This window comes from Leuciscus leuciscus (assembly GCF_965113295.1).
Source record: "Leuciscus leuciscus genome assembly, chromosome: 2".
In the NCBI taxonomy this organism is placed as follows: Eukaryota; Metazoa; Chordata; class Actinopteri; order Cypriniformes; family Leuciscidae; genus Leuciscus; species Leuciscus leuciscus.
In genome coordinates, this window is record NC_138726.1 from 22,952,197 (window position 1) to 22,969,772 (window position 17,576).

The following is a 17,576-nucleotide window of genomic DNA, read 5'->3' on the forward strand; positions in this document are numbered from 1 at the left end:
CCCGCGTTAGGTTGTTCCCCGTGCTCCCCTACAGCATTCACATAAAGTAGACTGTTTTTGCTGGTTGTTATTGTTAGGATCCTACAAAACTATGATGACTGAACAGATGCAGCTGTCCAGCACAGATAAGCAAATGCCCAAAGAAATTAACTAGCACTAAACTTGATTCTTCTCCACTTTATAGCATATCCCACAAAGCTACACGCACAAAAGGATGAACAAGAAGAGAAAGACCATGTCTGTTAAAGCTACTTGGAGGGGATACAGCATCTTACTGTACATAGAGCCATATGCTCTGAGACAAATCAATGTTAATGTGAATAAATCATTGGTGAGTCTAAAGCGCTGGAGGCCACAGTCTGTTCTTTAGCTTCAAGACAAGTGCAGAATGAAACAGATCCGAGTAAGAGGTAATTCAATAGAATGCAATCCAATTGAGTTAACCACAGAACAATGGGACAAAGAGTAATTGAAACAATGTAAAGCAGTAGAATTCAATTCAACAAAACAGAACATGATACAAGAATGTAGAATAAATTACAACCTCGAACAAGTAGAAATGTCACTGCATAGTGCATACTGGGTCGCACATGAGAGTAGAGCGTGTCACGGCTTATAAATTGAAGCAAAGTGATATTCGCACAAGCCAGTCACACTGAGATTTCACAGCAGTAATTCCTCAGCGGCCCGCAAACTGGGCACTTAAGTCTGATTTTAATTACATTTGTTGGGGGAAAACGATCAACAGTATTGAGGCATCAAAGCTGTGCTACAATTTATGTTTACATATTGATCCGGCCTGACTGCTGATCTTGAATTCTGCCGATTGCATGCAAAAACAAAACCTCCCATTACAACATCATCAAGGTTACGTCTGGCAATATGCCTGTGAAAGTGAGTTTATTTCTCAGTTGGTCAGGTGAGTCTGGAATAGTGAGCTCGATATTAAAGATGCACTTTGAAGAAAGTGCTCACATTAATAATTGATACAGGGCGCCTGTAATCAATTTGGTATGTCTATCACAGTAAAGCTCAGCTTTCGGACTCAGCAGAGCTCCATTTGAGGATGAATGTAAAATAGCATGTGATAGAGCCTGTCAGCCTTTCACTTACTGCTGCATTATATCAAACGGCATAAATTGTGGAATTTCCAACTGTTTTTCATTGTTGTTACTGCTATTTATTTATTTTTTTGGTGCCAAATGTGAATTCATGTCTTTTTGAAAGCCGAAGCGGAACATAAGTGACAGTTTGCTATTTTAGAAATGTGAAAATTTCAAGAGTGGCAGAACTGAATTGATCTCAATTGCTGCCGTTCTCTCACCCAACCTCTGAATCAGACCTTTAAAGGGATAGTTCACTTTGAAATTAAATGTTGGTATGTTTTAGCTTACCTCAAGGGCATCCAAGATGTAGGTGTCTTTTTTTCCGCAGTAGTTTCAATTTTGATATTTTTAGGTCAAACCGTTCTTGTCTGTCAGTCATATAATGCAGGTCTATGGTCACTGTCTCAAAGAGCAAGCACAGAGTCCAAATTAAAACAATTCCCCGTCGTCCAAATTAAACAATTCCCCATCGTAAGTACACATTGATGGCCTAAGACACGAAACGAGCGGTTTGTGTGAGAAAACGAACAGTATTTATACCGTTTTTAGATATATACACTAGATGTCGCCTTGGCTACGGTTTCGTTCCAATGAACTGCAGTCGCCAAGGCGACTTCTATTGTATATATCTATACCCGCCCGCGCTCTCAGATCACTCGGACGTGGCTGTGTACAAGAGGTAAAAACGATATAAATACTGTTCGTTTTCTCACACAAACCGCTCGTTTCGTGTCTTAGGCCATCAATGTGTACTTACGATGGGGAATTGTTTAATTTGGACGACGGGGAATTGTTTTAATTTGGACTTCTCTGTGCATGCTCTTTGAGACAGTGACCATCGACCTGCATTATATGACTGACAGACAAGAACGGTTTGACCTAAAAATATCAAAATTGAAACTACTGCGGGAAAAAAGACACCTACATCTTGGATGCCCTTGAGGTAAGCTAAAACATACCAAAATTTAATTTCAAAGTGAACTATCCCTTTAATCCTTTGGATAGAAGCTCAAAAATGTCACTTCTCAGATTCATCTTTTTCCCCTGAGTGTCACGGAAAAGGCACTTACTAGGATTCTTCTTCCAGTCTGCCAGGGGACTGTTTCTTACCCTGTTTTCAAGATAGTAAGGAGCATGCTAGCGACTTCTGAGGCTTCAACTGGTGTGCTGAATGTATAGGTTCAGATAGGGTGCAATGGGGCTAAAAGCCATCCTTTTGCTAAATAAAAAATACTGAATATTAATGGAATAGTTCACTTAAAAAACTTAAATTCTATCATAATTTACTCACCCTCAAGTTGTTTCAAACCTGTATGAATTTCTTTCTTCTGCTGAACAAAAAGGAATAATGTCAGTAACCAAACAGTTGATGGACCAATTGACTTTGGTTGTTTGGTTTGGTAGTTACAGTAGGCCTACCCGTTGGCCTAAACAAGGGTTTTATGTTTTTGATAACTTGTCTGCTATTTAAATTTTGCTGAAAGCCACCGAAGGACATAGTATTTAAAGTGCTTACATAGCGTTTCAAATTTCAGGAAAGAAAAGCTATTCTGCTTAATCCAATCAATAAGTATATCAATACACAGCAGGTTTATGTTTTCATTGAACCACATTTTAAAATAATAGAAATGTTCAATAGCTTTTTATAGACATTAAGGTATGTGTATAAAGAAGTTAACCTTAAAAAAAAAAGTCTACCATGTGAAAAATTCACTCAAATAATTATAACTAGCCCCAGTATCCCCCATACTGCAGGTTCAGTGAAACCAAAATTAAGAAATATATATAGTATGTCTATAAATATAGCAAAGGAAATAAAGGGTCTGTGTTAATGCTCTTATTTAACTTATGTTAATGCTTCTAAACTAGTGGGTTGCAGGTTTGATAGGGTTGAGAATAGCAGGAGAAACAATGCACAATAATGATTAATATTAGGGTAACAAGATCAACTTTTAACCCCTTAGCTGTCACCCCTGTTTTTGAGAATGGACATTAAAATGCACTATTCAAGCTTAAATGGTTGTAAAGAATGCTTTGGAGTATAGACCCAAGTTTGGTCTTGTTTTAAAGGGAACCAAATGCAGATTATTACTGAGGTGAAAGCACTTCAAAAAATTTAAGTATGAAAAAGTTATGAAAGTTTAAATTTACATTAAATCAAATATAATTTATTTAATATTTTTCTTTTATATAAAATATATATTTTACAAAATATGTTTTACAAAAAAATTACTATAAAATCAAAGCCATATATCTAACCAAGTTGTGTTCCAAATTTGAAGTTGATATCACAAAAATTGAAATTCCCATGAGATTTTGTTTAGGCGTATTACCAAAAATAGCCACCGGGTGTCATTGAATTCCATTGAATTTAACTGTATGCATTCTACCATAACAAATTAATACATTTCTGTCCAAATATCACTTCTGTCACAAAATCTGCAACCTTGAGACTCAGACCTTTCTGACAATATGTGTTTTGTCAAGATTAGAAAATATTTTGATCATAAATTATGAAACATGACGACGCCCAAAAGGGGAGGAGCCTGATAAAATAATTTAGAGTACCGTTTCTATGGTAACACAATGTCCAATTTCAAAACAGTTTTCACAGGATGAATTCTGAGATCGTAAGCTTTCAAATGATACCTAATTTATGATAACTACTAAAATATGTGATGTAATAAAAAAGGCAATCAAAAAGATAATGTTATATTTTAGAGGATAATATGTATATTATACTTTTTAGAGGATAATATTATTTTATACTTTTTTTTATTGACAGATTAAATGTTTCATTATGAACTTTTAGCATGAAAACCAAAGTTTAAATTATTAAAAGTGTGTGCGTCGACTTTTTGTGACAAACGGCAGTTATGATGTAGATTTTTTGAGGTGCACTCTTGTCATAAATTCATTTATTACTGTTCCGGCATAAATTGTAACAAAAAACAATGCTGAAATATCTATTAAGGAGTCTTAGACCTTTCCAACGATATATAGTTTGTCATGACTAGATTAGGATTTAATAGTAAAATAGTGAATTAAATTTAGGTTGCCCGTATACGGGCAGGTGACAGTTAAGGGATATGTTTGTTGTTGATCTATACAACCTCTACAGCATTTTGGAGCAAATTCATCTGTTACATATAAGCATCTAAATTAGTCAGATGCTAGCCTTTTTGATCGATGTAAACAGTATCTTTGTGGTAAACCGAACACTGTGTTCTAAAACCTAAACCTCATCCCAGCTGTGAATCAATGCTAATGGAGAAGTATTATGCTGCAGGTTGTTTTGCTGTTTCGGGGTCTGAACGGTGTGCAGTAACTGAGAAACCAATCAATTACAAACTATACCAAGAAATTCAACATTAGGGTATCAGATCATCTGACAGTGATCCAGCACCAGACAGACTGAGTTATGAAACATGGTAATTATACAAAACACAATGACTCAAACACAAGAAATTCAATACTTTAGAGTCATGTCAATGTCCAGACCGCATCCCATTGAAGTCCTGTGGATTGAGCTGCTGAATCACACTAATTAAACGTTTTAGTCTCTGTTTAATTTAATATGCTAGCTAATCAACTCACTTTATTCCCAACTGGTGGTAAATGACTCATTTTCTCAAGTTTTAGTTCTAGTCATTGCTTTAGAAATACAAAACAAAGAGGTTAAAAGGTTGTTTCTGCTTTTTAGCTACACTCCCTAACAATTCATAGCAAATTAAACAGATCATTTCACAGTTATCGCTAAATAAGGGTGGCTATACGGAGCCACATCGTTTGTCCAACACTCCAAATGTGCACACAATGTCACAATCGGAGCCCGAGAGCTGTTGTTAGCTTATCACAGGATTACTGCCACCTTTGCCTCTCCGCAAGAGTAATTACCTGTGAAAAACCAATTAAACTTGCATTGTAATAAAGCCGAGATTACAAACGTAATTAATTTTCAATTATGAGGAAGCACCAACAAAATGATTACACAAGAACGGCCGACTACCTCAGTAACGAGGCTCATCAACGTCTTGCATCAATTTTCATATATTCTGCATAAATATGCAACAAACAAGCAGTTTTAAGTTACATTTGCTTTATTGTGCATCATTTTGTCTGTTTCAATAGCCACAATGATTTTTTTCTTGTAATTTACATAAAAACTCTCTGTACATGCATTGCAACAGGAGAAAATACTAATCATTTAAGCTATAGATAACATTACACGATGGCTTCTAATCATCATTTCTAACATTAAAAAAATGTCCATTTGACATGTGCTGGAAAAATCACTCGATGACCCTAGGAGGCGCCATCTTGATTTGGAGGGGTGGATTGAAGGGGAAGCCCCGATGGGTCCTGGCGGGATGAGCGACGGGCACCTGATGTTGGCACCTCCAGAAGAGCCTGAACAGTCTGAGCGACACGCGTGAGCCCCTCTTCCTCCAGAATCAACTGCGATGGACACAGTGTGTCCTGGTGGGATTTGATCAAGGGGAGAAGAAAGAATACTAATATAAGTTTGTTTACACAAATGGTTCATAATATAAGCAATAAAACATCCTGGCATAAACAGACGGCTCAAGGAATATTGGTTCTTGTATTGCAAGCCCCTACAAATCTGCAAATATAGGCTTCTAAGCTGAAGCGTGAAGTGCACTCGGGGTAAACAAGCAAGATCCTTGGCTCATTATAAAAAGCTTTCCATGCACCTATAAGGATGGTTGAGAAATGGAACACCCATCTGTTATCTCAAGAACCCACAACATGCAAGATACAGGATCACACACACAAGAGCCACTTGTGACACCCGGATACAGGAAGGACAGGCAATGCATGCAGAACAACACTTGATCGGCAAATCATTTCTTTGAATTTCCGACTATACGGCACAGCAGCAAGACCCCGTCTTTCAGAGATGCAGCCATGCAGTTATAGCACTTCACAGAGAAGATGCCATTTCATTCCAGGCTATAGTACGCATTACAAGCCAGCACTTCACCATCTTGAAAATCCATCATGCATTCCAATGATTAAGTTCAGTCAACCCTAACGGTATACATTAAATATAGATTATGGATGAGTTGCATAGGCTCTTATTGCCATATTCAGGCTGTATATCACTTGTGCAGTATTTATCAGATTTTGCGTTAAGCTCATTGCTTTAACACTATAAGAATGCATTATGTTTTAACCTTCTATTGCGCCGTTTGGCCATACGGTAGGTTAATTCACTTTCTTGGGTTTCAGAAAAAAACTATGACATATGCCATTGTTGAACTGAAATCACTGTCTTTAAAGAATCCAATAATGTTGTTTTTATGACACCTAAATTAGATTTTTCTCTCCAAGGTTGGTTTTTCCTGGGGGGTCAACACATGCTCCTCATATTGCGCTATTAAAAACATTTCTGTACATTTCTTCAACATCTGGATTTTTTGCTGCCTCTCTGGTAAGTTAAATTGATGTTTTTGCTCTCAGATTCTCACGGTTTTCTAATAGAGTTAACAGTAAACTGAGAAAATATGAACGCATCCATATGGCAAATGGCAGTGATGTATTTCCTTATTGTTAGGGGCATCAATTACTGCAATTAATTATTTATTTGGAAGTGTTTATTGTAATTATAATTATGCTGATCTCAATTATGATTTATGTTTCATGTGTTCAGGAAAGTTGAGTTATATTCTAGAAATGTCACGAAGAACAGAGTAAAAAATGAGTTTATAGAAGTTCCAAATGCACAAACATCAATTCATAAAAGAAACTTAATTATAGGGAAACTTGAGGAGAATCCTGAAATTAAAATTGATTTTCCTTAATGGTGGAGAGTTGCCAAAAGAAATACATTATTTGGAAGAATCTCTTAACAATTTGGCAATTTTATGTGGGGGAAAAAACGTCCCATCATTAGAAGACATTGCAACACCATAGAGGGTTAACTGAACTGTTCTCACCCGTAAACACACAGTACTTCACAACGTCAAAGTGAAAAATGAGCTGGCCGGTTAATTAATGAATAATTTAAAATAATAAACAGAAAACAAATGAGCACATAAGTATTCACCCCCCTGCTTTGACACACTTTAATGAGTTCAGAAGTAAGCAAAATAATTGCTTGATTAAAGTACACCTGTACACAGATGAGGTGTTTCACATGATTTCAGTGTAACTGCACCTATTAGTGTATTTACACCGAAACACTGATGAGTGTGGTAGGAAGAAAGACTCTGCCCTGAGCAAACAGCGTTTTTAAATCATCAATGACATTCATCCAGTGTTGGTTAAAAGTCTGAATGCTTTGGAGCAGCTGTATGTGAGAGACCCTAAAGATTTTAAGTCTACAGTTCGATGAGTCCGAAACTGAACTGTTGGGTCTAAATGCCAAGCACTGTTAAAAGAAGAATGAGCAAAAATGCCATTGTCACTATGTGAAAAAGCTTTAAAAAAAGAACGTATGTAAGATGTAATGGATTGTAAAGGGTGAACACTTGCGCTCAGTTATTTTCTTTGTTTAATTGGTTTGTTCTGGGTGTTGTAAAGTTGTTTGTGCTGATGGGTGGCAGAATATTTTCATCAAAATAATGTAATACATCAAAATCTCTTACAGTACATTTTATATGAACATATACATACTGTACACTACCATTGAAAAGTTTGGGGTCAGTGCGTTTTTCTTGGATGAAATTGATTAAAAGTGACAGTGAAGACATTTATAATGTTACAAAAGATTATTTTAAAATGTCTATTTATCAAATAATGAAAATAAAAACTTAATTTTTTTGATTCCACAAAAATATTAAACAGCACAATTGTTTTTCACATTAATAAGAAATGTTTTTATGAGCACCAAATCACATGAAAGATCATGTGACTGATGCTAACACTGTGTAAATAGCAACAAAGTATTTTCTTTAATAGCATTAAAAATCTAAACTAAGTGTAATATTATTTAATAGAGTTGTTACTGTATGTTTTATCAAAAAAAAAAAATTGCAGCCTTGAGCATAAGAGACTTTCAAAAACATCAAAAAAAAAAAAATCTTACCAACCCCAAACTTATAACCTAGTGTTACTTAGAATATAAAAAAGACACACAGTGGGGTCCAAAAATCTGAAAAGGCATTTTTAATAATAAATGATAATATCAGCAAATATAACTTTTTAGCAATGCGTACCCCACTGTGTAGTATAGTGTATACTTTTACTTTGTGTAGCTATACTTACTTTTCCTCTACTTTCTACTACCCACACAATGGATCAACACTTACCTTCTGGCAAAGGGCACAGAATATCTGCACTCATAAGCTATAGAGACGAGCTGACGTGAGGATTTCATCCCCAGCAGAGAGACAAAGAACTAAAGCAGAATTAATCATGAGCGAGAGTCATGAACATTTGACAAAAGCACACGTAAAGCAGCAGACGACACGTAAAACTCAGTTTCCTTTTTTTAATAATTTCTTTACAGACAAAAAAAAAAAAATCTTTATATCAATATAAACTTAACTTCTTAAATACACAGTATTTTATAAATATAACAAAATACATTTCGTGTGTTGCAACAGTTTTAACTAGGTAACATTTGGACGGAAACATTCGTGTAGATCTAGTGCCCTCTAAACTGTCTGAGTCTAACGTATATAAGAAGGATGGTAGAATTATCAGTCATCTTCTGTAAAAGCCTTCAACATGGACAGTAGCATTTCACAATCCTTATTTCATTTGGCTAAAGCCTCTAGAGCAAATGTGATGAAGTCCATCTATGCGAAATGTGTCTGAGTTCATTTTCAAAGTGGATTCATTTTAAATTAAATGTCTATTATGATTAGCTTTCGCATTGATAACAATGTATAATGTTATAAAACCCTATCAACATCCCTTAAAATATGTTTAAGACATCGTAGGATGAGAAATGCATGTTGGTAACTAGTTCCACAGCACATATCCCCTCACCTACCCTTGTTTCTCAGTCTCTCTCTCTCTCTCTCTCTCTCCTCTTATCGTTCACAGCAGATGAGAGGCTGCTCGTTAGTAAACTGTCGGCAAAGCTTCTAAATCACATTAAGTAGGCACGGAATACAAAAGCAACATCAGCATACAGCACCGCGGAAGATAGGTGCTCATGGCACATTACAGGACTACAAAAACACTATGGCCACATTTAGAATCAGGAAACGCAGCTGAAGTGGCTTGTGGAGAAGCAGGACTCACAACCATTTCATCATCAATAAAAAAAAAAAGGTGTAATTTGTAATTTGGTAATGTCTGCTTATCCACATTGTGCATTCACGAGCAGTATCTAATATACACATTTAAAATACGCTATTAATGTCCCCAAAGTCTTACGGTTTTTTTTTTTTCCCCAGCTCAAAATGATCATGAAAGCAATCATAAGCATATTACTCAATTAATCTGTTCAATTTAATTAGTCAAATTTAATGTGCTCAGCGATGGGTTTCCACCAAATGCAGCTTCACCAGAACAGAGAAAAACATAAATAAACCGAAACAATAACTTAATTGTGAACAGTTTGCATACAGGAATTATATTAAGATGCTCTCAAGAAAACTCAAAATGAACATAAAAAAAAAAAAAAAAAAACTGTAACAAGTTAACACAGCTTTGAATCATACTAGTACCGTCAAAAAGTGTTAAAGGAACAGTTTAGAAACACCACTGCTCTCTGGTGGTCACAGTCAACGAGATAAGGCAAGTGAAATAGTCCACGCAGTCCCGACCCTAACAGATATCTACAACGTGTGAATTAAACCAAATTCAGCTGAGAAGTACCATAGCCACACTGTTAACATATTTACCAGATGCTACAAACTAATTTGCACTGCTGTGTGAGCAGAAAGAACCTACAAGCTTCTGAGGCACTTTAAAGCCCTTCAAGAGGAAAAAAAAAGGGGGAATGGGGAGTTAGTGCCAGTGCTTTAAAACTCTTAGGATAACAAGATCCATTACAAAGACAGCCATTCCCTCTAGAAGGTGTATAAACTATCCTGGGATCAACAGCAATGCTAAGGCAATCAGGTGGAAAAGCCCTTCACGAGTGGAAACCATGTCTATGTACAGATAAAGTCTACATCCTCAACAGAAAATGGAGTATGTGACCATTGAGGAGTTGATTATAACTTTTTTGATGTGGAAAAATGTGGATATTCGATCTAGACCTCTGATAATTTGCGATATATTTCAGTATTTCACCATTTGTAGAGCTTCTAAAGGTTCTCATTATATGTTTCCAAACCTGAACATCTGTGAGGAAAGCTGAAAGGCATTATGTGTATGGAGTTATATATGTGCAGGTCTTGTCAACAATGTGTGTACACAGTACAGAAATGATGTATCCGTTACATTTACACATTGATACTCGCTCGCACTATGCTATAAGCTGGCAGTATAACAGGTAGAGCAAAGCCATGAGGAGAGAGTAGAAGAGCAGGAAGCCGCTGGAAAAAGGGGAGGAAGGAGAGACTGAGGGAGAGGTGGCGTTCTTGTCCACGTTCACCTCCTCCTCCTCTATTGCCAGGAGCGCCGTCGCACAGCGGTGCACTGCAGGTATCTTACTGCACAGGACATCAGACGCTAAACACAACTCCATCTGAGAAACAGAGAGACAGACAAAGGAAAGGAAGAACAATGCAAAGAGGACAAACAAAGATGAATGGACACAGTGTTGACCAAAGACACACATGAAAGCAGGGTCATTTAAAGGGATAGTTCACTCAAAACTGAAAACTCGGTCATCATTTACTCACCTTGTGTTTTTTTTGTGTGTTTTTTTAAACCTACATGACTTTCTTTCTTCCGTGGAACACTAAATGAGATGTTTATAGAACTACTGTACGCACGATACCGGAAAAAACTGACATTGCGATATTTTGTTTTTCTGCGTTAAATTTGATGAAAAATGCAGGAAGTTTCACTAGATTCATTTAAATAGCTATGTTTGGAAAGGATCAATCTTTTTAGGATGATTGTTGGAAAGTGCAGCTGCATAGAATATAGAAATAATAAAACAAAAAAAGCTTAAAAAAATATGACATTTACTTTTATGTGAACCATCCTTTTAGGGCTTGAAAGATTTGGGTGTTGACACATGGGTTTAATCTTTACAAGAACAAACTGCTCTTTCAGTAAACAAAAAATTTACTTTCTACTTTAATAATTATTATTACATAAAAATATAAAATAAAATAAAAACCATTGTAACAATACTACAGTAGTGTAAAATAAAAAAATACTATTTAATAAAAATCATTACAAAGTAATTGCAATACAAATATTTGTGTCTTAATTTCTTCATTTTCGAATGTTAAGTCATCATAATATCTAAATTGACCCTATTTACCTTGTTAACGCATATTACTAGTCTTGTGGTGAACAATTCATCCGTGCAAGTTAATACACAGAATTATATTTTTTTTTTAAGTATTTTACAATAGAAATGCTCAACAACAGACATTAATATCCCAGCGATGCAAACTACTTGAATTTTTTATGAACTGAAAATATGCTATCATTTACATGATTCATGTAATTCAAAACTGAATGTGAAGAGACAAGAAACGTTTTGCATTTTTGACATATTGGACGTGAATAAGATGAATAAAATGTGTGCATATTTTAAAATAAAATATTACATGCAAATAGTTTTAATTTATTGCTTCATAACAACAATTAGACCTAAAACTTCTTTTACCATTCCCTTAAATCCCTTTTAATCCTTTAATTATTTGATTCATTTAAAGCTGCAGTCCGTAACTTTTGTCGCTCTAGCGGTTAATAAACAGAACTGCATGCGTCTTGCAGAAGAACATTGTAGCCGGAGCTACTTCTCTCTGTGACGAGTCACGCGGGTACTGGGATACTCCGCAGTGGTATGACCCATACCAGTCTAAAATTGTCCGAACATAAACACTTATTATAGGTGTACTGTAGTGATTCAGGATAAGACAAAAACAATGTTTGGAAGATGGATTTAGGATGTACTTGAATAAATTTAGTACATTTTGAACACAAAACCAGTTACAGTTGCAGCTTGAAATAATAAGCCCCCCCAAAAAAATGGTCCCCCAATGTTCAAGACATGGTTACGGACTACTTCTATGATGATTTTTATGGCTTTATGGTGCTTTTATTGTCCTTTTTGTAGCTTGACAGCCCAATCCCTATTCACTTTCACTGCATTACAAGACAGCAGCTCAGACATTCTGCTAAACATCTCCTTTGGGGTTCCATGGAAGAAAGTCATTTGGCTTTGGAACATCATGAACTACCTGAGGTGACTACCCCTTTAAGATAAAAATAAATAAAAAAAGCCATAGAGAGCACAAAAAAGTTGCAAATCGAGCTTGAAGCACTTGAAAAACAACATAAAAGAGCATTAACAGTCACATATCAGTGGGCGAAGTGGATTTGTCTTGTTTAAAAACAGCTCACACAATACGTCTCAGGAAGACAAATAATATGGAGGATGATAAAAGAAGAAAACAATAAAAGATGAAATTTATGTTTACCTCAGGGACTCCAAGCCTACGACATGCAGCAATGAAGTTTTCGACATTGAGGCGGCACTTGGCAGCACTCAGCTTTGGCTGAACAGACAGAAAGATTGCACAGATATTCATTAGAAAGCAAATTAAGAACAGCCTGCTTGTAAACTAGCAGATCTGGGATCAGCTTCCTCCAATAAGGATCACACATTTGTTTTTTGAGATACTAGATTATGTTTTGCCCATAATGAGAATAAGATCCGAGCATTAGCTCACCACTGCCGGTGAGGGGATGTGGATGATTGACACGGAACGAGGTCGCACGTGATTGGCCAACTGGCAGAGAACTGTGCCATTGGACAACGCCTCTCCCAGATCGTCAGGCAGAGAGATCTTCAGACGCGTCTCCAGACACTGGAAGAGAAACATGGAAAGAGTGATACTACTGGGAAGATACATCAAAAAATACTTCTTAATCTACGCAATCAGATAAAATAAAAATAAAGACTAAGACCAATAATAAGATAATCGTAACAAAAATGGGGTAAGGTGTGTCAGAAGAGCTAGAGATGAAGAGATGAATAATACAGGATGCCTCTTTACTTTGCGCAGTTGCAAGACGTCTGTTCTGTCTTCTCGTGGGGATCTGAGTGTGGAGCGTGATTCGCTGCGGCCAGACTCTGCCAAACTGTTTCCTGATCCTGAGAAGAGAGCAATAGGGTACAGCATTACTGACCAAATAAAGATTAAAGGTCCTACAATCCTATATTAACTTCTGTGTGTGTATGTGTGTGTGTGTGTACCAGTCTTGACGTTGCAGCGTGAAGATGTGCGGAATAAGAAGCTGTTGGGTTTGGGAGCAGAACCTGTTGGAGAACAGGGCTTCACGGAGGGCGCATCTGTAATATGTCACAAACAAGATTCATTAAGTACTTAAATTACATTCATTAAGACAGCTTCAGCAGAACAAGCTACATTAATTAAACAAAACTGTAATCAATACATTGTTTCTATATACAATTATATTACATTGCTCTCAAGGAAACCAAAGCAAACATTCAACAGCAATGATAAAAACCCCTGTCAAAAAGTGTTGAAGCACTTTTGTAACAGCACTGCCCTCTGGTGGTCACACTGCTTTCATGGGGGTTCATTTCTAAAGAATTTCTATAGGTAATTGAAAGAAACTCTTTCGTTTGAATGTCTGGCTGTCGATTGTCTGTCACAGACCATGTTTGCTTCACACTCAATTGGGCCAAGTGTTGCATTCACTGTAGTGGCAATTTTTTGCCGGAGAAATTCAGACATTTCAATAGCAATCCACATGGTTGGGAATTTGAATTTCACATGAGGGTAAAGGATTTCACCATGCAGATCCTGCAACGGGTTTAAGCTGGTCACGTGGATTGGCAGCGTTGAGCAACCAAATGCTGCTTAGTTTGAAAGTTACTTCTGTTTGAGCAATGACTAGCGCATCACTACACTATTGGCAATACTTTTCCCCAGCTAATGTGACCGCCCCTAATATATATACACATTTTTAATAGATATCCATGTGATAAAGTGAGTAGTACTTATGTTTTACCAATATACTTTAGTTAGTTTAGATACGGTTCCTAACAGAAAATGCTCAAGCGAGTTTAACGTTCACTGCGCAAGTAATAATGCGTTACTTTTTCCTGAAGGGTTGTTTGAAAAATGCTATTAATCCGATGAGATAACCAAAACTCATCAAAGTGCCCTATTAAATACAATTAATTTAATTTTTTAAGGTTCTTTATTTTTTTTGGAGGTCTCCTACAATAGTTTACATGCAAAAGTCAAAAAACGCTTTAAGTTTCTCATAATATAGACTGCAGCATCACCTCTTTTCTAGGGCTGGGTATCGTTTTAATTTGAACGATTCCGATTCTATTTATCGATTCCTATTTTTATCGATTCCTTATTTCGATTCCAATAAGGTAAAAAAACAACAACTTAGAAATCATTCACATTTATTTAACGTTTATTTTAAGGAACTTTTGCCTATGGTTTAAAATTACCATAGCAAAAACAACTAGCCTAACTAATATACATTTCAAGCATTATTAAAGACAAGTAAATACTCTTAAGTAAATAATAAAAAATTATCAAATCGCAGTATATAAATACAACTGAACAAAGATACGTTTGAAATAAACAGTGTTTTAAGATATTCCGGTATTCAGGTCCACAAACTAATCATGGGGTCTTCAAAAAATGAGGATAGATCTTAAATGTCATTTTCCATTAAAAGCAGCTGAAATATCTAGCATGAAAGGTACCTGTGCGACTGATGGAGCGCTGCAAAGAAACCGTATGTGAGGACTGAGAAATCTGATCTGCACTCTGAGAGAGAGAGAGAGAGAGAGAGAGAGAGAGAGAGAAGTCTTAAACACCCAATTATGAATAGTATTATGCATTTATGACAGAATGAGGTGGAGGGAGAGTGTAAATGTGAAGGACTCACTGCACATCTCTGTTTCGGCCCGTTGGGTGGAGAGTTGCTATCTGAATCACCACTAGAGGGACACAGAGATCAAATCACAAAACGACACAAAAAAAAAAACCTTGTGAACTTCACTAACTAGCCAACACAACAACCACATCATGAATGTGTTATGAATTTATGTAGCTCTTAAATAAGGTATGTCTATTTGATCTGACAGTTAATAATGCCGCCACAGCTAGTAATCTGGTCTCAAATTCAGATTTGTGCCTTCTCTTTGTTAAAGAGATACAGAATTCCACAACAAAACATAAACACCAGCACGCATGCAAACACAGAACACATAAACGCATATGCGGGCCATTCGCTCCACTCTTACCCTGAAATGCTTCCTGTTCCTCCGTGCTTTGTCGTCGTTGCCAAGTTACTTCCTGTTTTTACAATAATCTTCTGCAAACTGTAAGACATAAAACGCTTATTAGTCAATTGCCTGCTAATACAAAAGCACACAGTTCATACAAATAGAGCATTCTGGGTGAGCCTTTCTGATGTTTTTCTTCTGACTGTGTTTTACTATGATTAAGTCTTTAAGACACAAATTAAGTAAAGAGACACAACAGCAGGTAACACTGGTTTCCTTTACAACCACAATGGTTTTGATGACGAAGCATCAGCAAAGAAATAATAGAGGCCATTTTAAATCCGTCAAGTGCTTTTGAAGACTTGCTTGCTGTGCATTAGCAAACAGGATTGTTCGTTCTATCGGCTCTTAGGCCTAACAGTCTTTTTGACGCCATATCACCCATTCACTCGTGTTTCACTTCCACATTTCCTCGATTCATTAAATCCCATCAGTCACTCACGTGCTGGCTTTGTCTCTCTGTTGCTGGGCTCTTTCTCTTTCCTGCCAGATGAGCAGATTTCCAGGCCTCCTCCTCTCCTCTAGAGTGGGGCTGGATGGTGAGCCGGAGTCTGAACCATCTCCAATCACAAATATCCTGAAAGGAAGTAAAAGAGAGATTTATGTTTTTTTAAGCCCTCACCAAAAAGTTACAACTGAATATAACTTTTTCTGAAGAAATTGTGGTGTCACCACCGCTATACAAGGGTGTTGTAGGTGATTGCTAAAGTTTTTGTGTGTGTGGTTTTTAGTCATTGCTACGCAGTTTCGAGTATGATTACTTACTGGCTCAAGTCAAAAGAGTATTATTTCCTGGTCACTAAATAAGGCAATTTAAGTCTAAGGGATTTTTTGTCCAATTTAAATCACCCACCAGGTGAAAATCATACGTCTGATTTCTTAGAAACGTAATAACACATCTTTCCACAACAAACCGCATAATTTTAGGTATCGCTTATGGTTAGGAGTTGAGCAATAGTAAGTGATGTTTGCTGTAATGCTGCTATACTCTACACAACTTTGGAACGGATTTAAAAACACTAGGAATCATAAACTTGCTGACTCTGTGAATGGTTAAAGAGAAAAACTGGGCATCATTCACGAAACGATAGAGAATCTCACTATCAGACTGTTATGTCTTTCCAAACACAACAAACTAACGTAGAAACATGCGTATTGTTGCTTGGAGATGTATATCAGATGAAAACAGATATGTGTTCTAAAATGTATTCCGACTTAATGGAATCATATCGCACACTGCGATTTTTTCCGTGAAATCTGTCAACTCCGACTGCCCAAAATCTTCAGACTGGCTCTGACTTTCGGCAACTAGCATTGACTCCTCCAGATGGCAGATCTGGGCAAAAGACATGGAGTGTATTCCAGCCTTTAGCAAACTGCACTAATTATATCTACAAACTCACAGAACAGTAGGAAGAACGTAGATGATACTGGAAAAAAAACTGAAACTGCGATATTTCATTTTTTCTGCATTATATATTGCAATACTCTTTTTTGTTTTGTTTTAACAGAATACTTGAATAGCTCTATTTGGGAAGAATTAAATATTCTAGAATGATTGGGATGATTTTGTAGGGGATGATTTTTGCATAGACATTACAAAAAACTTTTTTTCTCTGAATATTTTTTTCTTTTAGAGCAAATCATCCTTTTAGGGCAGAACAATTTGAGGAAAACCTTGTAATTTAAAATTAAAAGCAAAATTAGAAATTTTCACACTTGGGTAAAATCTTTACACGAACAAACTCAAACCTCTTTCAGTAACCATAAAGCGATAAGAATAATAAAAACCAACAACTCTTCACTTGAGTTCATAGGCCACATTTAAATATGATCATAAAGTAATAATCATCATCATTTTTATTATGATTATTTAATAAAAGTATTAAACAATTAATATATTGTATTAATGATGATACTAGTCAAGTCAAGTCAAGTTTATTTGTATAGCGCTTTTCACAATACAGATCGTATCAAAGCAGCTTCACAGTATTAAATTAAAATAATACAACAAAGTTTGTTTCAAGAGGAATTTATTGATTGATCAAATTAAATATCCCCAAAATATCCCCAAC

General features: G+C 36.2%; 1 protein-coding gene across 2 annotated transcripts in view; it reads right to left on the reverse strand.

Annotated features, from left to right (window-relative positions):
* Positions 1 to 5,188: 5,188 nt before the first annotated feature.
* lrch4 (leucine-rich repeats and calponin homology (CH) domain containing 4) overlaps positions 5,189 to 17,576 on the reverse strand; it is a 48,210-nt gene continuing 35,822 nt past the window's right edge. Inside the window, exons 10-18 of one of the 2 annotated variants that reach the window (XM_082151982.1) lie at positions 15,944 to 16,078; positions 15,460 to 15,537; positions 15,102 to 15,153; positions 14,917 to 14,980; positions 13,417 to 13,512; positions 13,217 to 13,314; positions 12,890 to 13,027; positions 12,638 to 12,715; positions 5,189 to 5,585 (exon numbers count right to left, since the gene is read on the reverse strand). In XM_082151982.1, coding sequence (XP_082008108.1) covers positions 5,412 to 5,585; positions 12,638 to 12,715; positions 12,890 to 13,027; positions 13,217 to 13,314; positions 13,417 to 13,512; positions 14,917 to 14,980; positions 15,102 to 15,153; positions 15,460 to 15,537; positions 15,944 to 16,078 — 913 coding nt within the window. In that variant the 3' untranslated portion in view covers positions 5,189 to 5,411. Of the gene's footprint in view, positions 5,586 to 8,548; positions 10,720 to 12,637; positions 12,716 to 12,889; positions 13,028 to 13,216; positions 13,315 to 13,416; positions 13,513 to 14,916; positions 14,981 to 15,101; positions 15,154 to 15,459; positions 15,538 to 15,943; positions 16,079 to 17,576 lie in introns of those variants that run through there. The other variant, XM_082151981.1, reaches the window with a different exon arrangement.